Raw genomic sequence first — 25,927 nt, forward strand, 5'->3', positions numbered from 1 at the left:
TTTTTCATAAGTCACTAACACAAATCCTCAAATTTATTGACAAACTGGTCACAGTAACGATGAGTCGATCTCAAGGTCATATATAAAAACATATTTACAGCCATCCTAAACATTGGTGGTACAAAAAAAAACCCAAAGCATTCTTTTTCCTTGATGCAAACGTGATGCAAACGTACACACATTTTACAGTGTGTTTATTTTTAGGGCTTGTAATCTGCAACAGCAAACCAAAAGAGACTTTAGCAAACGGGAGAGAGGGTTTTTTGGTTTTTTTGTTGTTGTTATCCATGTGTTCCTGGGAGTGTGAGTCACTCCTTGGGTGGTTGGTTTGCTGCATTAGCCCGGAGGACGGCCCCTGGGCTGGGGTACGGCCGCTGCTGGAACAGAGGCCCTGCTGCTGTTGTGTCTGCACCCGTTTTTGCTTCATTACGCTTGGGTAAGCCAGTGGACCATGAGCCCCTAGAAAGAAGGAAGAGTATTTTTCAACACAACATCTGTATTGTTCACGACGAGCATACGAGGGAGTAAGAGCCCACTAGGTTCGTCGTGACTGGCTCATTACCTTGGAGCATCAGAGTAAGCGCTTGGATCCATGGGGTCCATCTCATCGTCTTTTCTCCCTGAAATGCAAAAAAAAAAAACAAACCACAACATCCGTGAACGTCAGCTGCATCACGAAGCACAAGTTCCTGATTTTAAAGACGTCAGATTTTATGAGATGTTTACAAGATGGAAGGGAGACCAGCTATGTTATATGGTTTGGAGACGGTGGCACTGATGAAAAGACAGGAGGAGGAGCTGGAGGTGACAGAGTTGAAGATGATAAGATTTTCATTGGGAGTGATGAGGAAGGACAGGATTAGGAACAAGTATATTAGAGAGACAGCTCAGGTTGGACGGTTTGGAGACAAAGCAAGAGAGACAAGACTGAGATGGTTTGGATGCGTGGAGGAGAGATGCTGGGTATACTGGGAGAAGGATGCTGAATATGGAGCTGCCAGGGAAGAGGAGCAGAGGAAGGCCAAAGAGGAGGTTTATGGGTGTGGTGAGGGAAGACATGCAGGTGGCTGGTGTCACAGAGGAAGATGCAGAGGACAGGAAGAGATGGAAACGGATGATCCGCTGTGGTGACCCCTAACGGGAGCAGCCGAAAGTAATAGCGGTAGTAGATCGTATGAGATGTGTAAATGTTACCTCGTTTGTTCTTATAGGGGGCGATGTCATCTCTCCTCTGCTTTCTCCTGTCTCTGTCTCTTCCATCGTCCCTGTCCCGCTCTCTGTCCCGTTCCCGCTCTCGTTCCCGTTCCCTTTCTCTCTCCCGGTCTCGTTCTCTGTCAGGCTTTTCAAACACCCTCTCACCTCTGTCATCTCCTCCCTCGACTGAACGGAAAGAATGAAGCCACCGGTTATCAAAGAGTCAAATGTTGATACTTGGCAGTACATTAAAATATTGCTGTATTCTAATAATGTGAGTTAACTGGAAGTGCTGACATGGAGATGGGTTCAATGGAATAATTCCTTATGCAGCACTCCAGGGAAAACAACTATCCCATTGATGTCCGAACACGACATGCAATAAGAAAAACTAAAATAAGTGGTTATCATGGTGGACAGCAGGCTACAGTGTTATGGATCTACTGGCTCATCTTGCAGCCATCATTCATTAAACCAAGTCAACTAGTTGTCAGAGGGTAGAGTGAGCTTGTCATTGGGGATAAAAGGTAGTAAACCTTTCTTCACCAGTATGTTTTGAGTCATGCCCTGTACATTCACAATGCAGCTCGACTTCCAGAGTTTAACATTAAGTTGTAAATTCAGACATGTTCTCCACGCGATCCTGCACCTGTATCACTAAATGTGGCACCCAAAGGAAAAAAAAAAAAAACCTAATCTGGTTTTCAATAAAAGAACAAAGGCATGCCTGACCTGTCTGTCTTGAAATAGGCAGCTCAGAAGATTAGAAACCCGGTTGTGTCAAACTGAAGTCTATCAAGTATCGACGCTCTCTATATACATCAGGTTATTTGTCATTGCTCTCTTTATGAAGCCTCATTAAAAGCAGCTTGAAAGTCTTACTTCTCATTTTCTTGGCAGCTTTTGTTATCACAGCGGTCGGGTCATTTGGAGACAGCCAGGCCACCAAATCCGTCTCCACATTCCAGTAATAAGGGAGACCGCTGAGTTATGGAAAAATGAAAAACAGTCCTGTCATGTAATCTGATTTTCTTAAAGAAAAAAAGTGGTTAAAGTTTAAGTGGTTTAAATGATTTCACTTAAACCATTTTATCACAAAAGCCGGTTGAAAAAAATATTCTTTCTTACTCAAAAGCCACTAAAATGCAAGTTTGATCAAATAAGACCGTATGATCTACTAAAAACTAAACCCAAGAGTGTCATGGTAACGTTCCTTATGTCCAGCACACAAATGTTAGATATTTGTCTGGATATTTTACAAAGGCGACTTCCAGATTTTCTCATGATATTAAAAAGCAATGTATTTCACCCTCGGCACTCTAACATGTAAAATTTCCACAACCTGCTGCCGTTAGCTTTAGTATCAACCCTGTAATTATGGTTTTCAACCTTTTATTGGCATATTCAAAATTTCTGGGACTTCCAGGTGTGCCGGGAGTCCTTTTCCGGTTTAAATACCACTTTCACATTAAAAGCTGGTGTCAAAAGTCAAAATTTTACTTTCATGTTTCAGGTTGTACATAAATCTAAAGACTGAAGCCTTGTTGTTATGAAATCCTCTCAATGGGTGCACGCCTGGCCTTTCAAGAACTGAATAAGAATTGCCCTGAGCAAAGATAAATGGGATAACACAGTTTGGGATTCGAATCTCAATAAAACCATGGACTTAACACTCAAGATATTCCGATATGCAAAAATACCAGTGGGCTTATTGAGATGTAATCCCTTACTGTGGAAATCCAAGTGCAAATATGATGGTGGTGTGTCAAAAGATTTGTAGGTATTTCTTACCAAATGGGGTCAAATACTTTGTACCAGTTTGTTGGTAAATTCTCTTGTCTGGTGGCCTCGTAGTCCACATTGTTGTCGTCATAGTCCTCGGCAATAATCTCCTCGTCTACATCTAGACCAGTGTGGCCACAGGAGAATGTTATGCAATGACACAAAGACGGTGTACAAGCCAAGGTAAATGCACACATATGCTGAGCCCAGTGCATTACTGTGTCACAAACCTTGATCCGACGGTTTGACAATCCCTCTCTTGGCCAAGCGAGCCAGCAGTGCTGGAGGAAGAGGCATCTTGCAAAACGTGAGAAGTGATGGTTAGTGCACATGCAAACAAGGGAAACAGCAATGACCTTTTTTAAATCACGTCTCAACAGCTCCTGGAGGTTTTCCAACGTCACCGGCCCCTCGGTAAACAACAGATTAAAGGAGCTCCAGATGACGGGTTCTTACCCCGAAATCTGGCTAAGGCACACTGAGGAGGCTGCCAAGTTGTGATAAATTTGGTATCCACTGCAGAATATGCATGCCTTGTGTTCAATTAAAAAGAATCTTGGTAATTGTTTTTTTTTAAATTTCACGTAAGGAAATGAAGAATAGAAACATGTTGGTGCACAACGAGCCAACCCTTCTGCACGGGGGGGACGGGGATCTGTCTACAGCAGTGTTTCTCAACCCAGTCCTCAAGGAACCCCCCTATCCTGCAGATTTTCATTGTAACCCTGCATTTGTACTTACTCGACCAATCATCTCGCAGCACTTCATGATGCAAGGCGTGCAACGTCTGACAAAATGCATTGCTGATTGGTGGAATAACTACAAACAGGTACCTGTTCAGGGTTGCAAAGAAAATATGCAGGATAGGGGGGGTCCTTGAGGACTGGGTTGACCAGTGTTTCTCAACCCAGTCCTCAAGGAACCCCCCCTACCCTGCAGATTTTCATTGTAACCCTGCATAGGTAGCCCTGCTTGTACTTACTCGACCAATCATCTCGCAGCACTTCATTATGCAAGGTGTGCAACGTCTGACAAAATGCATTGCTGATTGGTGGAATAACTACAAACAGGTACCCATTCAGGGTTGCAAAGAAAATATGCAGGATAGAGGGGGGTCCTTGAGGACTGGGTTGAGAAACACTGGTCTACTGGTCAACCCTCAGCGTCACGCTGGAGCCGCCTAACTTCACCTAACCACTACAGCGGCGTGAGACACGTTCTCCCGCGGGGGAGCGCCTCTCCAGCAAGCCGCCTGCGATCGGCTCACGTTGGGGGTGGCGTTGGCATTTAGGAAACCTGCAGTTCGCGCCGATAAACCAATTTAAACCGATTTTCTGAAGCGCGATGAGCTAACGAGCTGTCCAGAACCACTGCAGAACTTCTACCGCTCGGCGATCCCGAGAGTTTCCACAGGACTGGGGACGAGTGAGCCGCTCGACCGATTTCAAGAATAGGGCTTATCACGTGATCTCACAAACGCTATCAGTCGATACGGGGGGGGGGAGAAAAAATGCAATTTCTATAAGAGCCGAACCCCCCCTCCCCAGTTTTACTACCTTTTGCCCCGGGTAAATCGCCCCTTCGGTCGCCGTAAAGCTGAGAATCGGAGCAAGTTGACCAAAGACGTCCCCTCTCGCACGCCGGCGCACGGCGATGACGTCAACACGGCGCGACGACGACGACCATGGAGGAATATGCCCGTGAACCTTGGTAAAGTATTTTTTTATTTTGAAAAAAGAAGAAATAGTTTTGCTTTAAATCGGCCGCTGTCGACGGGGGGGGTCGTTTATAAATAGTGAAAAGAAAACGACCCCCGTCGTGAGTATTAAACGGCGCGGTGGACCGGCGAGCTGGTTGACCGGCTTAGTGGGAGGTCGGCGCCGGAGACGCGGAGACAACCGGTGCTAAGACGGCGCACAGGGGGAAGGAGGTGGGGGGGGGATTGTTAAACGGCCGCCAGCTTCACTAACTGGGTTTGCGGATTACTCGTAACGTGGCGCAAAGCGGGCGAACGAGCCGTTGCAGAGGCGTCGGTATTGTAGCGAATTCGGGGGGGGGGGGGGACAACGCAACCACGGAAACTGCCGCGGCCGGGACGCGAACCCGTGTCGCCCGCACCGCAGGAGGCATCGCATGTTTAGCGCAGTGGTTCTCCTACCTTTTTGGGGTCCTGGACCCCCTGCGTGTTTTTGATCTACCCTGAGGACCCCTCCACCTGATCTTGGGGAGGGGGGTTGCAATTTGATAGAAACGGTAGAAACTGCATTTTAAATTGCATTATAGCATTTATTCACTCTTTGGGGCAAAAATAAGAGCTTTCAGTTGTAACTTAGATATAGTTAACAAAACAGAATTCTTATGCAGTAACTTTCAGATATATGTAACAAAACAGAATATGTATTCAGTAACTTTCAGATATATGTAACAAAACAGAATATGTATTCAGTAACTTTCAGATATATGTAACAAAACAGAATATGTATTCAGTAACTTTCAGATATATGTAACAAAACAGAATATGTATTCAGTAACTTTCAGATAGATGTAACAAAACAGAATATGTATTCAGTAACTTTCAGATATATGTAACAACAGCATTTTTATGCAGTAACTTTTAACAATGCAAACGGGAGCGAGATCTCTTATTGAAATACAACAAATTACACTTGTGAAACAGATGTAATTAGAGAAAAAAGTCCTGTTACCCTTTATAGTTTAGGTAGATAAAGGTCTCAGTCACATTTGAGTAAAATAATCCTATTTCTATAAATGTCATAGGATCTTTTTTTTTAAAGATATTTTATTTTAACGGACCCCTTGCAATTACACCACGGACCACTAGGGGTCCGCGGACCCCCCCCCCCCCCCCCCGGTTGAGATACACTGGTCTAGCGGTTAGCGATGCCTCCTGCGGTGCGGGCGACACGGGTTCGCTTCCCGGCCGCGGCAGTTCCCGTGGTTGCGTTGTCCCCCCCGAATTCGCTACAGTATGTTGAATGAATTATGCAGCCTTGCTCCGGTGGCTTAACACCCCCCCCCCCGCCTCTCTCGCAAGAGACGCCGGGGGGAGAGAAGTCCTGCGGGACGCGGGCGGTGGGGGTCAGTGCAGATGCAAAGAGGGGAACCAAATTATTTTGTCATCCACTCACAGCAGTGGGGGCGTTGTCCCAACTTCCCCAGACACTCCAATGGATGAGGAAAACCCCGGGTGGTCAATAAGCTGTATGACAGAAGGACGAGCAACGAACACGCAGCTCCCAGTGAATGATGGGGATAACTGCTCTCAACCTCACCAACCTGTTTTTCAAATGCATTCTAAAATAATCCAAAGACAGTGTGCCAGACAAGGCAGATGGATGAATATGCTGAATGAATCTTAAAATGGTTTAAGAATCCCTCCCTTGGCCAAGCGATATTGGAGGAAGGGGCATCCCACAAGACATAGCACAGGAGTAGAAAGGGCAGCAAAAAGACTCCCATCCACTCATAACGGTGCCTGAAGGTTTTCCAAGTAAACCAGCAACTCAGTGGATTAAAAACCAGGCAGTGGTCAAGATGCTATAGTCACACAGCTCACGATGAGCCATCCAAACACTGCTATCAGCTTTATTGGCCTGCTTTTCAAATGACTTCCAGTGTACTTTTGGTTTTAATGGCGTCGGGGGTGATTGAGTAACGTAGGCAAGCTTTTTATTACTAAGGGCAAGGAGATTTTCTTTTCTTTCTCTGCATTTCTTGTTGTTGTTGTTGTTCCTTTCCTTTTTACTCATTAATCCCTGCATGCATCTGTTCCAGTCCTTGGAGAATAGTGGACGACTGCGGGGGTGCTTTCACAATGGGCGCAATTGGTGGAGGGGTGTTTCAGTCGATCAAGGGCTTTCGTAACGCCCCTGTGGTGAGTTTAAAGAAGACGACTTTATGTCCTTCTCACCAGCTTCGCCTGCAATAGTTCACACTCGCAGCCAGCTCTGTTTTTCGAAAAGTCAGAACTCAGAACAGTGTTTTAACCTTCTGGGCCCAGGGTGTTCGACACAGGCTGAGGGGAAGTGCAAACGCCGTGAGGATAAGAGCGCCGCAGATTGGGGGTGAGTAGCTCTACTTTTGGAACTACTAATTGTTCCCTTCGTAATCGTTAGTATGACACAGTATTGTAGCTGATTCGTTATCTGTTTATATTACAACACTGTGACTGAAGAGAAAAAAATATATTATTATTAGTAGTAGGGGTATTAGTAGTTCTATTAGTTGTATTATCAGTATTATTGTTATTTTTATTGGTATTTAATTTGCTTTGAGGAAAACTTCCAAACCCTGCCGGGATCGACAGTGCTTTGGCTTAAATTCAATGTACACTATTTCCGATACTGCAAACCCCTCACTGGTTATTTTTGGTGTTTTTGCAGGTAGCTTTGCTGTCTGGGGTGGGCTCTTCTCCACCATCGACTGTGGTCTGGTTCGTCTGCGTGGAAAAGAGGACCCTTGGAACTCCATAACAAGTGGTGCAATGACCGGAGCAGTCCTGGCAGCACGGAGTGAGTGTAATAAGGAAACCAAAACTCTACGTTGCTAAAGATCAACCATAGCTGCACCGTGTCTCATGTGAGGCCTTATGACCTCGTGTGAGGCCTTATGACCTCATGTGAGACCACCGGTGCGCTTCACTGACTACATAAGATGAATTGGTTTGACTCTTGGATTCTGTGTGTTACTCTTCAGGTGGGCCCTTAGCTATGATGGGCTCCGCCATGATGGGGGGGATTTTGCTGGCTCTGATTGAGGGCTTTGGAATACTCCTCACTCGATACACAGCACAGCAGTTTCAGAATCGTGAGTAAAGCCGATTGATTTTGGGGGGGGGGGGGGGTTTGACTAGATTCACAACCAGCAAAACGTCCTACATCATCTGAAAAACATGACATCAAATTCGTGTTCATGATGACGGCTGTGTTAAAGTGGTCGTCCTTCATTTATTTGATAGTTCATTTTCATATTGCAAATCTCAGCATGCCGTTCAAAACGGATTGCAACCCTGAATGTGCGGAGAGCGTTCGTGTGTAGGTCAGAATTTCCGACCGTCGCGGATTTTGTTGTAATACCTGCAGGGTAATCCGGCGGTAGCGCGCTCATTTTGGAGAAGGACGACTAATCAATAGTGTCGTCCGACACGGTTATATTGAGCAACGTATCAGTCCATATCAAACATTTAATTAACCCTACTTAACTTACCTTGGATAATGTGTAGCTTTGTGTTTTAGTGCTTATTGTTTTTTTCTTCCTCATTCAACATGCAAGTTCCTTCTTCTCCATCTTCTTATTTTCCTTTTATGGGTGACTTGATGCATTTCCTGTGCAGTTCCATTACAGTTAAAACTCTGGTCAGGAATGGTGGAGCCACCAGCACCAATGAAAAAATAGCATGTAGATGAGTAATACAGAACACTAATACACTGAATGGCTGTTGCTCCAAAAATGCCAGTGGGAAAAGGTATCAAACAGGGCATCTTTTTAATATGACAAAATTATGGATAGACATTTTAATATCAGCCCATAATGAATTTCTGAAATGGATGGATTTAAAATAATACTTCAACAGATGTTAGAGAACAATGCTCCTTTTTGTTCCTTGCTCTAATCATCCTGTCCCCGTCCTTTCTCTCCTTCTCTTCCCCAGCGAGTCCTTTTCCAGAAGACCCCAGTCAGTTACATCCCAAGGAAAGCAGCCAGCAACAGGAGGGCAGGGGGCAATTCCAGTAGAAAACACCCGGGGGGGGGGTGTTGGGACTAAATAACCACCCCGGTTAACGGAAGACCAGGAGGTGGAGTTATTGGTTCCAGGTCCACCTCATCGGTGGTGTGAAGTAGTCGCACTTTATCCTCACATAACTCAGGGGCATGTTGTTGTGTGTTGTAGTTATTTATAAATGAATGTTTGTCTTCATCTCAGCGGTCCCTCTGACAGAACTTGTGATAATTCCAACACCAGCGTTTCAGTCGATATCATCTGTATCTTAAATCCTGAGAAACTTTTTTTTTCTTTCCCCCCTTTTTCTCCCCAATTGGATTTGGACAATTACTCCACTCCTCCGAGTCGTCCCGGTCGCTGCTCCACCACCTCTGCCGATCCGGGAAGGGCTGCAGACTACCACATGCCTCCTACGATTCATGTGGAGTCACCGGCCGCTTCTTTTCGCCTGACAATGAGGCATTTCCCCGGGGGGGTGTAGCGCGTGGGAGGATCACGCTATTCCCCCCCGCCTCCCTCGAACAGGCGCCCCGACCGACCAGAGGAGGCGCTAGTGCAGCGACCAGGACCCACGCCCACATCTGGCTTCCCACCCGCAGACACGGCCAATTGTGTCTGTGGGGATGCCCGACTAAGCCGGAGGTAACACGGGGATTCGAACTAACGATCCCCATGATGGTAGGCAACAGAATAGACCGCTACGCCCCCTGGACACCTAGAAACTGTTTTTTTTTTTGGTTAAAGTAATTCCAAAGGATTTAAAACACACCTCTCTTCTGATTTTTGGGGACAAGTGCACTGTGCGCTAACATGTAGTGGCAGAATCCAGTTCAGCATCTTTCTGCGTAGGGATCGAGCCAGTTCGTGCACATTTTCCCTAAACAATTCCCCCTGCTGTGTTTGTGGTTTCAGCAGCTGTTTGACAAGCACAGCTACGGTATTTATAATCTGACCGACAGGCACTTTAGTGTAAATAATATGCAAATATGACTGTGAAATTAGTGTAGCATATGTGTTAAGAGTCAGGTTTTACAATGTAGAGTTGTACTCTTGGCTTGCCAGACGTGAAACACGAGTCAACTGTGCCAGTCGCTGCAAACAGTATTTTAGAAATCTATTTTAGTATGAGTCCGTTTGAGATAGGCTGTGGTTTGACAAGCACTCAGTATCTTTTTGTTTATCTTGTCTTAAAAAATGAGTTGTTAGTTGTTGCGTTAGTGTGAATGGGCAGCCATCATGTCGTCCCACAGTGCTGTCTGTGTGTTACCTTGCTCTGCATTCCCACATCTCGTTGACCTTTGTGTTTTTCCGCCAAACAGCCAAGCAAGCACCTTTTCGTCGCATCTCCTGCTGTTCAGATGGAGGCGTACAGAACTTTAACGACGTGGATGTGTATCAGGGGCGGCACGGTGGCGCAGTGGTTAGCGCGGTCGCCTCACAGCAAGAAGGTCCTGAGTTCGAGCCCCCGGGGTAGTCCAACCTTGGGAGTCGTCCCGGGTCGTCCTCTGTGTGGAGTTTGCATGTTCTCCACGTGTCTGCGTGGGTTTCCTCCCACGGTCCAAAGACATGTAGGTCAGGTGAATCGGCCGTACTAAATTGTCCCTAAGTGTGTGTGTGTGTGTGTGTGTGTGTGTGTGTGTGTGTGTGTTGGCCCTGTGATGGCCTGGCGGCCTGTCCAGGGTGTCTCCCCGCCTGCCGCCCAACGACTGCTGGGATAGGCTCCAGCATCCCTGTGACCCTGGGAGCAGGATAAGCGGTTCGGATGATGGATGGATGGATGTGTATCATGAGCCACTTTTTTGGTGTTCAAAACATGTAGCTTTGCTGTACGTTGTATGTATTGTCTTGATTTATTTATATAAAATAATATAAAGAATAAAGACATCACTTGCTCTCGTGCGTCCTCTGTCTCGTGTTAGCTGTAGAAGTCATAAAACAACGCAGCAGTCTTAAGCTGCCACTACGGGGGTACCCGCTCAACCCACTCGACTCCACTCGCCCTTCTTTCCGTTTTCCCTTACTGGAAAGTTCCGGCATTTTGGTAACGTACCACTTTCCTGGTACCACCTTCTTTTCTTTTTTTTTTTAAAGCAATATATTTATTGAATTTTGTTTGCAAATTACATCAAAACAAGTAATAGCACAGTACAGCAAACATTTTCACCCTACCCTACCCCATAACCCTGTCCCTATAACAAGTAATACAATTCAAAGCAGGGTTAAAGAAGATAATAAAGATAAAAATTAAATTAATAAAAAAAAATAATAATAATAATTTCTTTCACAGACTGATTAGAGGGCAATCCCCAGATTTGATCAAAAACACTTTGTTTACGTCTAACAACATACATGAGCTTCTCCACTGACATGTTTGAAGCCATTTCTTTAACCCACATACCAATTCTTGGTCCATCAACACTTTTCCAATTAAGAGCAATGACACGTTTTGCTTGTAATATAAACGTGTCTATAAATCTGAACTCATTGCTGTGTAAATGTGGGCCGGCAGGATATAAACCAAGAATAAAAAGCTTTGGACTCAACGGTCATTTCTGGTACCACCTTCTTAGGCGAGGTTCCGAAGAAACCGAAGCGGGTGCCAAAATCAACGCAAGCCTCTGATTGGTCAAAGAAACAACGTCACCGCGTCGTTTTGCGTCACTGCGTCATCAATGCGCGCACGGGCTATCGTCCGGCATTTTCAACTGCCGAAGCGGAGTTATCGTAAAAGTACATTTTGAAATTGAAAACCAAAAAACGGGAGAGCCGAAAATCCAGCTGCGCCGAGGGGGTACTGTTACGGTCAAGGAAGCGAGCCGAGCCGAGTCGAGTCAAGCCGGTACCACCTCACCTCACCTATCCCATCCCGCCATCTCTGTCTGTCCTCAGCCGCCCTCTGTGAGCTGGCCAAGTCGAGGCCTGGCCGCTCTGTGACGTCACACAGCCGTCGCTTCTTCTGTCCTCGTCTTCGCAGGACGGTCTTGGCAAGGCCGGAATTGGTCGAGGTGTGACCAAAACCCTCTCAGGTTTCTCTTCTTGACGATTGTCGACAAATCTTCATGTCTTCCAGCGGCTTGTGTAGTCCTTCTTCTCACCTCTTCATTCGCAACATGGCCTCTGTATGAGATGGCTAGTGTAAACTACTAATAAGACACGTTAGCCCCTAGCTAGCTAACGGGTCTGACGCTTTAGCCGAGCGGTTAGCGACGTCGCCTTGTGGTGCAGTACACCCCGTATCGAATCCCGCACCGGGCAAGAACATAACCGGTGGCAGCGGTGGGATCCGGAAGTGTGCGGATCCTCAGAAGTCTCTTCGGAGCGCGGGAAGAACAGAGGGCGCGCTTCCGGGGAGGGTGACGACTGTAAATTACTAATAAGACCCGTTAGCTAACGGGTCTTATTAGTAATTTACAGCTAACGGGTTAGCTAACGGGTCTGACCCTTTAGCCGAGCGGTTAGTGACGTCACCTTGTGGTGCAGTACACCGCGTATCGAATCCCGCACCGGGCAAGAAAATAACCGGTTACACTACTAGACTCTCCCTGTAGCGCCCCATCTCCATTGCGCTTGTTCTTCTTTGGAGATCCGCTGTGAGTGTCCAATATTCACACGTGTGTAATAAAAAGGAGGCGATGACTAGTGAGCGCATCAATCTGACTTTAGACCCGGCACCGATGTTTCTGTCTTTCCAACGCGGGGAAGGACTTCCGGTTTGGACCCTTCCCCCTGTGACGATGGCCCCAAGATATTTAAATTTGCTGATTGTCGCGTGTGTCGGACCATTGACCTGAATGTACCGCATGAGCCGGTGACGTGTAGTGGAAAAGGGGCATAGGACTCTCAGCATTCTCTCATTTACGGGATTGCTCCGCCCTCTACCGCCCGTATCTGGTACTGCACGTTGTGCTTCCCGGACTTGTCCAAGGTGCTGAATTTGCTTCTACGCTGGCAATTTGGAGCAAGTTTCTCGTCCCCCCCCCCCCCCAAACCTTTCCCTAGGATCCTCCATGGCCGTTATGTTGAACTTTGCTACATGCCGCCGCACCGTTTCAGCAGAAGCCCTAGAAGTAGACGTCAGCCTGTCGCTGCCTTCACCGGGACAGATCTCCACCGTCCGTCCTCTAAACGGCTCAATTAGTCTAATCCTGCAGGCTGACCACCGGGACGCCTTCGCTCCAATATCCGTCACAGTTTCCCCCGCAGACCCGCGGGGATACGTTGCATTTTTCTCATCTGCACGTGCGAGACATTTCCGGAAAAGAGGGAACTTTTAATTGGGGACGAGGCGAGCAGGGATGACTCGTGCCCGCCGGCGTGCTGCAAACGGACGACGCGATGCCGAGCCGCTGATGGACACGTTGCCCTAGAAGAAGAAGGCCGGTTCTCAGTCACTGCTGTGTTTTACTTTGAGGCAATAACGCGGTAATAAAGCAGCGGCATGGATGTGGCGAAAAAAGGTACGTGCGTGCTTGCAACGCAAGGTGGGAATTGTGTATCGTACAACAGAACAAAACACGTGCTTTACGTGTCTCGGGAAAAGCATGCACGGTCCTGCAAAGCGTTTTCTGTCCAACTTCATTTGCATATGAAGTTACGCAGCATCTGGAGATAAACCGTTTTAATGACGTCATGTGAACTTTGCACAAGCGGAGTTTGTGTTGATATGAATGCAGTGATGAAACGCCATGTTCCATATAGGTCAGCGCAAAGGCCCATCAGACATGCAATTCTGTTCCAGACTATTTTCATTCACGTCACAGTTTTACAAGTGATGGGCCAATATCACGTTAGCCATAACTTTATCTTTCCCTGTGGCCCAGTCTGAAAGTGTGTGAGGCCTCCTTCGACAGGTGTTGCGGGGATACTGTTGGGCCTAAGTGCTGCGCTGCTCACATTTAAGAAGTAGGTCACATCTGGTCTTACAGTACGAGGCCTCCAGGACAGAATACCTGCCTGCTCACAAATAAAACCAGCTTTTATCCCCCCCCTCCCCCACCCCCATGTCAAATCTTTTCCTCATTTGTCAACCATATTTATGTGTTGGGCAGATTTTGGCAGTGCAGTATTGTATATTTACAATGTGTGAGCTTGCGCTCAGCATCCAGCCAGCAGTATTTCCACCACAACAACGAGCCACCTGAACCGGGCAACGTGAAAGTTGTATTGATCAAATATTAGAAATCATTCATGACAACTCCACCTCTTCTTCACTGCACGCACGGATGATATTTCATCCTCGCCCGTGTCATGTCTTTATTAGACACTGCAAATACAGGATATGTGCTGCAGGTTCTGAGCGTACCCTCAACTGTTTGATCCAGTAAAACTGTCTGTGTCCTTTCCTCTTTGGCAGATGCCCCCGTTGGGGGCGATGGAGGCAAATCCGACACCCTGGGCTCGACGGGCTCAGCCAGAAAAAGGGGAGGGGGTGCCAAGAAGGCGATGCAGGCAAACAAGTCTGCCCTCCGAGCCCCCCGCGCCCTGTGCTGTCTCACCCTCAGCAACCCCATTCGAATGGCGGCCCTGGCCCTCGTCGAATGGAAATATCTTTTTCTTTGGTTGTGGTGGGGGGTGCATGGTAGTGTAGCGAATTCGGGGGGGCAGCCGGGAACCACCGCAGCCGGGATGCGAACCGGGTCTCCTGCACCATGGGCGACTGTGCTAACCACTAGAGGGTCCGACCCCTTAGCCAAGGGCTAGCGAGTCTAGGACCCTTCAGTTGACTGGTTAGCACAGTCGCCCATGGTGCAGGAGACCCGGTTCGCGTCCCGGCTGCGGCGGTTCCCGGCTGCCCCCCCCCCCCGGAATTCGCTACATTAGTTGATTTGTGCATGTTGGTGCACCGGCACACAGGCTTACCTACGTGCATGTGTGTAATGAATACCAGTAATGTGTGTGACTGTGCAAGTGTGAGGTGTTGGCTTGGGCTGCATGGTAGAGGTTGAAGGGTATTTTCCTGCATGTGTGCATGTAAACGATGCATCCCTGCAACTTAATGGCCCCTTAACTGCAAGCCTGCAGGCCTTTTGATATATTTATCCTACTTGCCATCTTTGCCAACTGTGTGGCCATGGGGGTTACCAAGCCCTATCCGGACGATGACTCCAATGCTACCAATCACAATCTGGTGAGTTTTTCTGCAGGATAGCTTCAGGTAGATGTGGTAAAAGAGGTTTCATCTGAGTCAGTGCTGAAAGTAGACCTCGATGGTTGAAAATGATGAATGAAAGATGGGCAAAGCTTGAACGTAAGGCGAGATTAGATTACTTCAATTCATGGACTGGTTTCGTAGCCACGGATATAGGTCAGTAAAGGACGGCACTGCGGGATTGTTTAGTCTTAATCCAAGAGTTGAATCTCTCCATGTTGGCCACGACTCCATGTTGGATGATGTCACTTTCTGAGCTTCTATTTATCCATTTATTCCCAAACCATCTCTGCTGTTTGTGTGGTAGTTAGCTAGCTAGATAAGTAGCTAGATAAATAGTTAGCTAGCCAGCTAGATAAATAGATATCTATTTATTTATCTAGGTAGCTAGATAAATAGCTAGCTAGCTAGATAAATAGATATCTATTTATTTATCTAGGTAGCTAGATAAATAGCTAGATAGCTAGATAGCTAGCTAGATGGATAAATAGAAATCTATTTATTTATAGACAGATAGAGTAGCAGTCAAAAGTTTGGACACACCTACTCATCGTAGGGTTTTTATTTATTGTCACGAAACTTCACTTAAGTATTAAATGGGGGAAAAAACTTGCTGGGGTGGGGGGCATTTGAAAATGTATATTTTCTAAATGTAAAATTGTTTTGGAAAGAAATTAAGAAATATAGACAGTGACTTGAAGATTTTGAAAAAAACATACATTCAATCAGGTGTGTCCAAATGCAATGCACTCACACACACACACACACACTCACACACACACACACACACACACACACACACACACACACTCACACACACACACACACACACACAAACACACACACAGACACCCACACACACACACACACACACACACACACACACACACACACACACACACACACACACACAAACACACACACAGACACCCACACACACACACACACACACACACACACACACACACACACACCCCCACACATATTTCAGGCACTTAAAACCACATTGGCGAAACTGGACAGCGGCAGCTTTAGAGCATTATCAAAAGATGAGCTGAGAGGAGTGTCCGGGTATCATGTTTCATGTACTAACAGCAACTGAGATTTCTCATGGTCCTATTAAAGGATAATTGTATTAGAGGGGAAAAGTTGTGGTACAACCAAGGTCAGACAGATGACCCTGTCAGAGATAAAGGTTCTTAAACACGAACCATCTGCTTCACCTCTCCCTCCCTCCCTCCCTCCCTCCCTCTCCCCGTCTCCTCTCTCAGCCTTGTATATGTGTATATGCATAAGTACACCGAGCAAGGATTTGCGTGCTAACATTATTGTACATTTGGAAATAAATGACAGCCCACATTACAAAAAAGAGAAGGGGGGGGAACGCAGTTTTCATAGTTATTGTGCATCTGCAGTGTGGGGACAAAAAAACGACCGGAAGTTTGAGTCAACAAAAGAAGATTAATGTAAGTGTTGCGTGGAGGTGCGAGGGTGTCTTTGTAAATTGCCCCCCTCCCCCTTACCTTAAGAGACTTTGCCTTGCTGCAGGGTAGGTGGCCAGAATATCCCTCCATTTGCCAGGGAGAGGATCCCTTTATTGGATTGACCCTGGAAGTTAAAACTGAGAGTGAAGTCTTGTGCTTGGCCATACCCTTCCCTTTCCGCAGTACTTCACCTTGAGCTCGTTTGGCTTCACTCTGGTCCTCATAGTCTCATGCATGAGGGAGCAGCTGTTTGACATCTGTCACCGGGGGACGTAGGGTCTTCATAAGCCTGCATGTCAGTTTTCAATCTGATTTTGAGTGAATATGACTTCGTGCCTCGTACATCTTGATATAATTTCTTGGTGGGGGTAACTGATCTTTGTGAACGCCGGTCATTTCAAATGTTATCCCTGCACCACCGGGTCGACCCGAGGAAAAGGACGAGTGCGAGCGGTAGCAGGGATTAACTGTGAGGCTGAGGGTTACTGGCAAGCATCAAAGGCATTGGGTTAACAGGTCAGAAAACCACTGTGACGGTATTTAGGGCAGGAGAGAGGGCGAGAGTCAGTGGCCCAGCGCGGCGGCCCAGTAGTTAGCTAGCGCGGTTGCCTCACAGCAAGAAGTTCATGGGTTCGAACCCCAGCCCCTTTCTGTGTGGAGTTTGCGTGTTCTCCCCGTGTCTGCGTGGGTTTCCTCCGGGCGCTCCTGTTTCCTCCCACCGTCAAAGACATGCATGTAAGGGTTAATACTCCTGCCTGTGCCCCTGAGCAAGGCAATGGTAAGAAGAACTGGAACTGGTCCCCGGGCGCCGCTGCTGCCCGGTGCTGCTGTACAATAGGATGGGTTAAATGCAGAGAGCGTGATTGACCCTCGACGCGCTACGTCCCCCTGGTGAAACTCCTCACTGTCAGGTGAAAAGAAGCGGCTGGTGACTCCACATGTATGGGAGGAGGCACGTGGTAGTCTGCAGCCCTCCCCGGATCAGCAGAGGGGGTGGAGCAGAGACCGGAGCGGCTCAGAAGAGTGGGGTAATTGGCCGGGTACAATTTGGGAGGGAAAAAAAGGGGGGGGGATTAGAAAAAAAACAGTCAATCAATCAACCAGTCAGTCAATCAATCAAACTTAATAATGATAATAATAGTTAAAATGGCATATTTTATGTTTTGTTTTTTTATGGCTCCGGTGTGGGAAGACGGCTGCGCGAACTCGCGTATCACATTCGCGGCGGCCTCACCCAGGACCGTCCATGCAGTGTCTTTTTCCACGTCGTCTTCGTTTGATGGCTGGGAGAGCGGGGAGGGCTAAGCTAACTGCTAGCCCACGCAGACCGGCGGTTCCCGTAACACCGAGGGCGGTCTGGCGGCGGCGGCCTTGCCTGGCATTGACTGTGGTGTTTTTGGTGTCGTCGTGAGGAGTGCGGGGAGGTGTGTCGAGGGTGTCTGGTTGGGAGAGCCGGCGCTGGGTCGGCTCGAAGAGCTTGGCCTGCTTCGTCCTGTGGGCCCGGGGACCGCGGCCCCTGCCTGGAGCTGCGCCCGGGGAGGGAAGGCCGAGGGCGGTCTGACAGGACGCAGAAGCGGGGCAAGCTAAGCTAACTGCTAGCCCACGCAGACCGGCGGTTTCGACAGTCATCCTGGCTGGCGTTCGTTCCCTTGGACAGTGATTTTTTTTTTATTTCTATTTTTTTTAGTTTGGATATGTGTGTTAGTTTGAGGATGTGCGTTCTTGTAGTTTCTGGGTGTGTTTTGGTCTTTGTGTTGCACTGCTGTGGGCCGGGGGGGAAACGATGCTTCGTTTCGTTTCATGTGCGCATGTGCACGAAAAGTGACAAAGTGTTCCTGATTCTGATATTTAACACAGTGCAGCACACTCTGCAGTAAATGTAAGTGCACAGATAAAAGACAACACGAAGAAAACCGAGTAAATTGGTAAAATCAGGATTAAAAAAAAGTAGTTAGAATCATTCAAAAGCTGTAAAAGACCCGGAAGCCTCCTTAGTCTGTGGAAACCCTGGCTTCACCCTGACAGAAGTTAAAAACACTTGCAGTCTCTAATTGTGCACCAGTGATGTAGGGACCCGGTCGTCACAGCTGAAGTGTTTTACTTTCTCTGTCAGAAATGGGACAGCTAGGAAACGCCGCTGCAGTTGTGCGTTTCAGATTTTCTGAACGCACAACAGAAAGCCGACGCTTTGTGTTCTGCCTGACCGCCCGCCCGTCTCCTTTTGCATCGCAGGAACAAGTGGAGTACGTCTTCCTAGTCATCTTCACCATCGAGACCTTCACTAAAATTCTGGCCTACGGCTTGGTCATGCACCCTAGCGCCTACATACGCAGCGGATGGAACTTGCTGGACTTCGTCATCGTCATCGTCGGGTAAGTTGGTCTCTGTCTGCCTCCCCTCAGCTGTCTGAAACCGCTGCCCTTCACCAATAAACAGCAATGTGTAACTACTGTGTGTGTGTGTGTGTGCAGGTTGTTCAGTGTAATAGCTGAGGGGATGACGGACCACAAACCAGGAGAGGCCCACCATGCCGCTGGAAAGCCCGGAGGCTTGGACGTCAAAGCTTTAAGAGCTTTCAGAGTGTTAAGACCGCTCAGGCTGGTTTCTGGAGTACCGAGTGAGTTTTCATCGTTTCATTGTGGAGCTTTTTTCTTCTTTTTTTTCCCTCCACTGTGTGGATATAGAATATGCACACATATACATACATATATACATACACACATGCATGTGGCCTGTGCATGCTGCTATGCTCTGTATAACACTGGCTGTAAGAGTTTGTGTGCGCTCTCTTGCAGGTCTCCAGATTGTGTTGAACTCTATCATGAAAGCCATGGTCCCCTTGCTCCACATTGGCATGCTGGTCATGTTCGTCATCATCATCTACGCCATCATCGGCTTGGAGCTCTTCATCGGCCGGATGCACAAGACGTGCTTCTACGCCGGCACAGGTCTCTCGCAACTTGACATTTTGCATTTTTACAGGTTGTTGCATTTCAACAAGCATGTGGTACCGCCTTCCTTCAAGTTTGAAGCCTGGGGCGTCCGGGTGGCGTGGCGGTCTGTTCCGTTGCCTACCAACACGGGGATCGCCAGTTCGAATCCCCGTGTTACCTCCGGCTTGGGCGGGCGTCCCTACAGACACAGTTGGCCGTGTCTGCGGGTGGGAAGCCGGATGTGGGTATGTGTCCTGGTTGCTGCACTAGCTCCTCCTCTGGTCAGTCGGGGTGCCTGTTTGGGGGGGGGGGATAGCGTGATCCTCCCATGCGCTACGCCCCCCTGGTGAAACTCCTCACTGTCAGGTGAAAAGAAGCGGCTGGCGGCTCCACATGTATGGGAGGAGGCATGTGGTAGTCTGCAGCCCTCCCCGGATCAGCAGAGGGGTCGGAGCAGAGACCGGGGCGGCTCAGAAGAGTGGGGTAATTGGCCAGGTACAATTGGGGAGAAAAAGGGAGTAAAAAATCCAGACAAAAAGTACATATACTGGGTTATATCCTTGGTAAATATTTGAGATCTATGTCACTTCTCTTACTGGTAGCATTTCTTCAGTTGGTGTTTGGATGTAAAACAATTTGCACTGAATGACTGTCGGTCTGTCTGCTGCTGCTGCTTCGTTCTATCAGAGCTCATGGTGGACGATGACCCGACGCCGTGCGCCTTTGCCGGGAACGGGCGCCTCTGTGTCAGCAACGGGACAGATTGCAGGGGCAAGTGGGAGGGACCCAACGGCGGCATCACGAACTTTGACAACATCTTCTTTGCCATGCTCACAGTCTTCCAGTGTATCACCATGGAGGGCTGGACCGATGTGCTGTACTGGGTATGATGGCGCCGCGCTCCGTTTTGTCCTCTTTCGATCCAGATGGTGCTCTGTCCCTTCATTCTCTCTCTCTTTCCCCCCTCTCCCCGCCGTCATCGTCTCCCCTTCTTGTCTCGCTGCAGATGAACGACGCCATCGGCTTTGAGATCCCCTGGATTTACTTTGTTTCTTTGGTCATCTTCGGATCGTTTTTCATCATCAACCTTGTGTTGGGTGTGTTGAGCGGGTAGGTGACCACAAAGGGTGAGAATTGTACAGCAGCATTTGTCGTGTTTTCACAGGAAAAGTCGTTTAAATTTCGTTTCATGGCCATCTGGGTAACATCGGTTCCGTTGCCTACCAACACGGGGATCGCCAGTTCGAATCTCCGTGTTACCTCCGGCTTGGTCAGGCGTCCCTATAGACACAACTGGCTTTGGCTGTGTCTGCGGGTGGGAAGCTGGATGTGGGTATGTGTTCTGGTCGCTGCACTAGCACCTCTTTTGGTCGGTCGGAGCGCCTGTTCGGGGGGGGGGACTGGGGGGAATAGCGTGATCCTCCCACGCACTACATCCTCTTGGCGAAACTCCTCACTGTCAGGTGAAAAGCAGTGGCTGGTGACTCCACATGTATCGGAGTAGGCAAAATTGCTGTGGCCAAGACCCGTCCCACACCCGACACTTTCATCCGGTCCACATACCACGTGGAATGATGGCACTTGGGCGGTCCGCTCCTGTTTGCCAGATCTGGGCCAGAACCAAGCCATAGCAATGCCGCATGTGCCACCTATTTGCCAAAGGTGGCCCATATGTGTTTTGTGATATTTGGGCCATATTCACCATTTACCACACGGGCCACTTCAGGGTCACATCCAGATCACATGTTGCCCAGAGCGCCCCATCTTTGCCAAAAAAAGGCCCACATTGGCATATTTGGGCCATATTTGTTGCTATACGTGTGGGCCACTTCAGGCTGACATCCATTTTGTCAGGGCCAGAAGAAGGCCACCAGTGCCGCATCATTGCCTGAAGTGGCCCACATCCGGATGCTCTCCGGGGGTAGTCTGCAGCCCTCCCTGGATCAGCAGTGGGGGGGGGGTGGAGCAGCGACCAGAATGGCTCGGAAGAGTGGGGTAATTGGACAGGTACAATTGGAGAGAAAAAGGGGGTGACTTTTTTTTTTAAAATTAATTTCGTGTCTATTTTCTGTGTGTATGTGTGTATGTGCAGAGAGTTCTCCAAGGAAAGGGAGAAGGCCGTGGCCCGTGGTGAGCTGCAGAAAGCCCAGGAGAGCAAGCAGATGGAGGAAGACATGATAGGATACATGGACTGGCTCATCGAGGCCGAGGATGTGGATGAAGAGGGAAACAAGCGTCAGTTTAATACACAAACATACCCTCCCTCCCACCCTCCCTCTCTCTCTCTCTCTCTCTCTCTCTCTCTCTCTCTCTCTCTCTCTCTCTCTCTCTCTCTCTCTCTCTCTCTCTCTCTCTCTCTCTCTCTCACACACATATATATAAACACATACACCGACTCCAACTCATACAAGTAACTGTGTTTACCGTCCAACAGCATGTTGTCTGTCAGTTACACAGAGACAGAAATCAATCGCATCAACAGCTGAGGCGTCCTAGCATGAATAATTCTCTTCCGTACATCTTTAAAGGTGCTGCGATTGCCAAGAAAAAGATGATGAAGAAGTTTGGCTGGTACAAACACAGCGAGGATGGAGGTACAACTTCTGCCACTATCTTTGGCCAGTCAGTCTGTGATGCACGATATAGTTCGATTCTCTGACCGCTGACGTCTTTTTGCGTTTAGGAGAGTCGGACTCTGACGATGACATAGCGTATCTCGATGACGACAGCGGCTTCTGTGCCTCACTCATGTAAGGCAGCGGTCGAGGACCGGCGTTGTCGCGTCACATCAGTATTATGTAGGCTTTGACTGTCGTATCATGAGTCTTTCATTTTCTCTCTTGTCTCTGAAGGGCAAAGATGATGGCCAATAGCTTCTGGTAAGTTGCTCACTATTACCGATGGAGACGTCAACGTTCATAAAACTTAAGAATGCAAGATTCAAGGTCATTTTTCCTTTATTTGAAATACAATTTCTTTCTTTTTTCTTTAGTGACCAGCTGTGCCAGTTGAACCATACCTTTAGGAAGAACTGTCGTGTGGCGGTTAAGACCACCAACTTCTACTGGCTGGTGCTCCTTCTGGTGTTCCTTAACACCGTGGCCAGTGCCTCTGAACACTATGGACAGCCCAAGTGGCTGACCGAAATGCAAGGTCAGGATACACTCTTTTTCTTTCATTTCAAGACTCGCATAGATGTTCTGTCCGACCATCTCCTCTCGCTCTCTCTCTCTCTGTCTCTCTCTGTCTGTCTCTTGCTCTCTCTCTCTGATAAGCAACCGTCCAAACTTTGCCCCAAAGAGTTGAAGAGTAACTAAACCCTTGACCATGTAATAAGTTCGATGACATCTACAGGTAAAGAACGTGTAAAGGTTAAAAACACGGCAGGCTGGTCTTGGCACTCTGTGATGTAAGCATAGCAGGATAAACATAGCTGCAGATAATAACATGAATAATGGCTCTGTTTGATTTAGGTGTACCAAAAAAAACAAAAACACAACACCTCTCCTCCTCTGTGTCCCGCAGAGCGAGCCAATAAGATCCTGCTGCTCTTGTTCACCTTGGAGATGTCGATGAAGATGTATGCTTTTGGACTGCAGATCTACTTCATGGCTCTGTTCAACCGCTTCGACTGCTTCGTGGTGTGCGGTGGCATTCTTGAGACGCTGCTGGTGGAGATGGACGTCATCCCGCCCATCGGCATCTCTGTGCTACGCTGCATCCGACTGCTCAGGATATTCAAGATGACTCGGTAACCTGGGGTTGGGGTCTCTACTGCAGTAGGTTTTGGCCCTGACAAAATGGATGTGAGCCTGAAGTGGCTCACATGTATCATAGCAAATATGGCCCAAATATGCCAAATCAAATGTGGGCCTTTTTTGGCAAAGATGCGGTGCTCTCTGCATCATGTAATCTGGATGTGACCCTGGAGTGCCCCATGTGGTAAACGGTGAATATGGCCCAAATATCACAAAACACATATGGGCCACCTTTGGCAAATATGTGGCACATGCAACATTGCTATGGCTTGGTTCTGGCCCAGATCTGGCAAACTGGAGCAGACAGCCCAAGTGCCATCATTCCACGCGGTATGTGGGCCGGATGAAGTGTCGAGTGTGGGACGGGTCCGGGCCACAGCAGTTTTGCTATCTGGGAATAGTTTTGGTCAAATTGACACAGGACCCATTAGCAAGTGACGGCTAACGTTACGTAACTTGTTCCCAGAACAATGTCTCCCAAAGACAAATCAAATTTTGCTGTTTCAGGATTCCCTGACAAAAAGCACATCAACAGCAGTTATCTGTCAACAATCTATGATGACAACAGTAGTCCGAAAGAAATACAATGCTTTATTGCACGTGTAGGCTATATATACTTAACAGATTATTGCTCCAAAATCCAGAGTGTAGTGAGAAGACATTTCACTGGATGGACAGTTTATGGGTGGTCAGGACAGGAACAACAAGGTAAACATTTTGCCTCGTCTAAACCTGCCTGTGTGTTTGTGGGTCAGGAGTTGATGTGCTATTTAACCCACACACAAGCGGACAGTTTAAGGAGGTGACAGGGATCAGCGTGACTACGTCGCTTCCCGTGGGCCATGGCCGTTAAAGTGGGGGGTAAAGTGATCCGGGCAGAAGTTAGCAAGAGCTAGCTGATGAGCTAGCTATATTCTGAAAACATAATGCAAAAGAATCCGCCTCCTCACTTCTGCCTTATGGATGTGCAAACTGACTGACAGCAAGCAGAGACCAGCGGAGATGCCGGCTTGTAAAGAACTCTCCTGATTGGCTGATAAGGAGCGGTTACGGAGACATTTTCTGTCTCCGTTTACAGTACCAAGGGTGGACACAGAGACTGAATTTTTTCCCTCAGTGCATCTATTTACTCGATAGTTGTCAGCAATGCTTAATTTGTAAATCAGGAGGTCCCGGAACACGGAGAGGGTGCTGCTCTGGCGGGTCGGGGGGTGGGGGTGGGGGGGTCACACAATGCATGAAAAAATCCACTTGGACAATGCCTCGGTGCTAGCTGTTAACACTAGGGGGGCACGTTGAGGGGGAGGGGGGGGACGTTGACTGTCCCTTCAATTCCCTGTCGTTTCCCTTCAGTCTGTGCATTGCTACAATGGTTGGGGGGTGGGGGGGTGGAATTAGGGCCAAAAGTTCTATTCACAACCAGGCTCAGAAACCGAACTAAGTGACGTGTTCTGTCTGCTTGTCGATCTCCTCCGCTCCGGTCCAGTACTCCTGACAGCCCCGGTGTCGCCGCCCTGTTTATCTCTTGAAACAATGTTGGCCTGCTCAGGGTCTGACTGACCTACTGGTTTGAATAAATTCAATAAATTTGATTAACTTTTTTATGGTTTTTTTTTCTGGGGAGGGGGCATTTTCTCCCCAATTATATCTGGTCAATTACCCCACTGTTCCGAGCCGTCCTGGTCACTTCCTCAGCCGATCCAGAGAAGGCTGCAGACTACCACACGCCTCCTCCGATACATGTGGATTCGCCAGCCGCTTCTTCTCACCTGACAGTGAGGAGTTTCGCCAGGGGGACGTAGTGTGTGGGAGGATCACACTATTCCCCCCAGCCCCCACCCCCCAAAAAAAGGCACCCCGACTGACCAGAGGAGGCGCTAGTGCAGTGACCAGGACACACACCCACATCTGGCTTCCCACCCTCAGACACGGCCAATTGTGTGTGTAGGGACGCCCGACCAAGCCGGAGGTAATACGGGGACCCGAACCGGCAATCTCCGTGTTGGTAGGCCACGGAATAGACCATCATGCCACCCGGACGCCCCCTTTATGACATTTTACCAGTTTTCCTCCTTGTTGCTGAGGGTATCCTAATTCATATGGCAGTAACATTAGCTCACGTGGCGTGCACAAAACTCACATGCTTCAGGCTTCACTGAGTATGCCAACGTGTCTCTCTCTCACTCTCTCTCTCTCTCTCTTTTAAAATCAGATTTAGATTTAAAAGATTAAGAAGGATTAAAATGCATCCAGAATAGCCAGACAAGCGATTTACCATTAACGTCAATGTGAAATAAAGAACGACAGAGCAGGCAGCATTAAATATTACACAACATTTATTTACAGATTTTGATAGTGACAAAAGAGGTGCCGGATCCAATCCAACAGGTGCCGGTCCCAGTCTGGGTCAGCCCCGGCTGTCCGGATGTAAAAACAGTTTGACCAAATATTAGAAAAACTCTTCTAAATTAAAACCGCTGAAAGCTTCTTTCATGTTGTCATGCATGGTTGTCCCAAACCGACTCCTCCTCTGTAACCCTCAGACACTGGGCCGCCTTGTCTGACTTGGTCAACTCGCTGCTCAACTCCATGAAGGCTATCTGCTCCCTCCTGCTCCTGCTCTTCCTCTTCCTCATCATCTTCGCCCTGCTGGGCATGCAGCTGTTCGGAGGCAAATTCAACTTCGATGAAACCCAGATGAAGAGGAGCACCTTTGACTCCTTCCCTCAGGCGCTGCTCACCTGTTTCCAGGTGAGTTACACATCTCACAGTCATTTACGACATCGCTTTGTTTTCCGTTCAGTCACATCAGGGATTATTAAATCGTATTTATCATCATGCTGTACGTTACATTTCTTTGGTTAGGAACGTGCGAGTCAGTATTT

At 48.1% G+C, this 25,927-nt stretch overlaps 3 protein-coding genes across 3 annotated transcripts in view; 2 read left to right on the forward strand and 1 right to left on the reverse strand.

Moving 5' to 3' along the window:
• Nucleotides 1–20: 20 nt before the first annotated feature.
• pqbp1 (polyglutamine binding protein 1) lies at nt 21–4,616 on the reverse strand. Its single transcript, XM_056274847.1, has 7 exons — nt 4,533–4,616; nt 3,207–3,273; nt 2,986–3,097; nt 2,077–2,177; nt 1,195–1,380; nt 563–620; nt 21–459 (listed from the first exon to the last, which is right to left on the reverse strand). Exons 2-7 carry the CDS (start codon nt 3,271–3,273, stop codon nt 309–311), a joined length of 675 nt encoding a protein of 224 aa, XP_056130822.1. The 5' UTR covers nt 4,533–4,616; the 3' UTR covers nt 21–308.
• A 36-nt stretch (nt 4,617–4,652) lies between these two features.
• On the forward strand, nt 4,653–8,730 carry timm17b (translocase of inner mitochondrial membrane 17 homolog B (yeast)). Its single transcript, XM_056274837.1, has 6 exons — nt 4,653–4,686; nt 6,772–6,871; nt 6,998–7,061; nt 7,380–7,508; nt 7,693–7,803; nt 8,648–8,730. Exons 1-6 carry the CDS (start codon nt 4,661–4,663, stop codon nt 8,728–8,730), a joined length of 513 nt encoding a protein of 170 aa, XP_056130812.1. The 5' UTR covers nt 4,653–4,660.
• Nucleotides 8,731–13,157: 4,427 nt separating this feature from the next.
• cacna1fa (calcium channel, voltage-dependent, L type, alpha 1F subunit a) overlaps nt 13,158–25,927 on the forward strand; it is a 54,867-nt gene continuing 42,097 nt past the window's right edge. The window contains exons 1-15 of the mRNA XM_056274845.1: nt 13,158–13,176; nt 14,073–14,277; nt 14,741–14,846; nt 18,584–18,723; nt 18,823–18,968; nt 19,147–19,299; nt 19,972–20,168; nt 20,291–20,394; nt 21,377–21,519; nt 21,813–21,878; nt 21,968–22,034; nt 22,137–22,163; nt 22,277–22,437; nt 22,810–23,035; nt 25,586–25,793. Coding sequence (XP_056130820.1) covers nt 13,158–13,176; nt 14,073–14,277; nt 14,741–14,846; nt 18,584–18,723; nt 18,823–18,968; nt 19,147–19,299; nt 19,972–20,168; nt 20,291–20,394; nt 21,377–21,519; nt 21,813–21,878; nt 21,968–22,034; nt 22,137–22,163; nt 22,277–22,437; nt 22,810–23,035; nt 25,586–25,793 — 1,968 coding nt within the window. The remainder of the gene's footprint in view (nt 13,177–14,072; nt 14,278–14,740; nt 14,847–18,583; nt 18,724–18,822; nt 18,969–19,146; nt 19,300–19,971; nt 20,169–20,290; nt 20,395–21,376; nt 21,520–21,812; nt 21,879–21,967; nt 22,035–22,136; nt 22,164–22,276; nt 22,438–22,809; nt 23,036–25,585; nt 25,794–25,927) is intronic.

The sequence above is a fragment of the Lampris incognitus genome, chromosome 2 (genome assembly GCF_029633865.1).
Source record: "Lampris incognitus isolate fLamInc1 chromosome 2, fLamInc1.hap2, whole genome shotgun sequence".
Lineage (NCBI taxonomy): Eukaryota > Metazoa > Chordata > Actinopteri > Lampriformes > Lampridae > Lampris > Lampris incognitus.

Coding starts and splice junctions, on each gene's coding strand:
- pqbp1 (XM_056274847.1), bottom strand. CDS start 3,273: ATGCCTCTTCCTCCAGCACTGCTGGCTCGCTTGGCCAAGAGAGGGATT. Junction 621..1,194: donor CCCCTATAAGAACAAACGAG/GTAACATTTACA, acceptor TTTGCATTTCAG/GGAGAAAAGACGATGAGATG. Junction 460..562: donor GCTTACTCTGATGCTCCAAG/GTAATGAGCCAG, acceptor CCTTCTTTCTAG/GGGCTCATGGTCCACTGGCT.
- timm17b (XM_056274837.1), top strand. CDS start 4,661: ATGGAGGAATATGCCCGTGAACCTTG. Junction 6,872..6,997: donor GCTTTCGTAACGCCCCTGTG/GTGAGTTTAAAG, acceptor TTCTGGGCCCAG/GGTGTTCGACACAGGCTGAG. Junction 7,509..7,692: donor AGCAGTCCTGGCAGCACGGA/GTGAGTGTAATA, acceptor GTTACTCTTCAG/GTGGGCCCTTAGCTATGATG.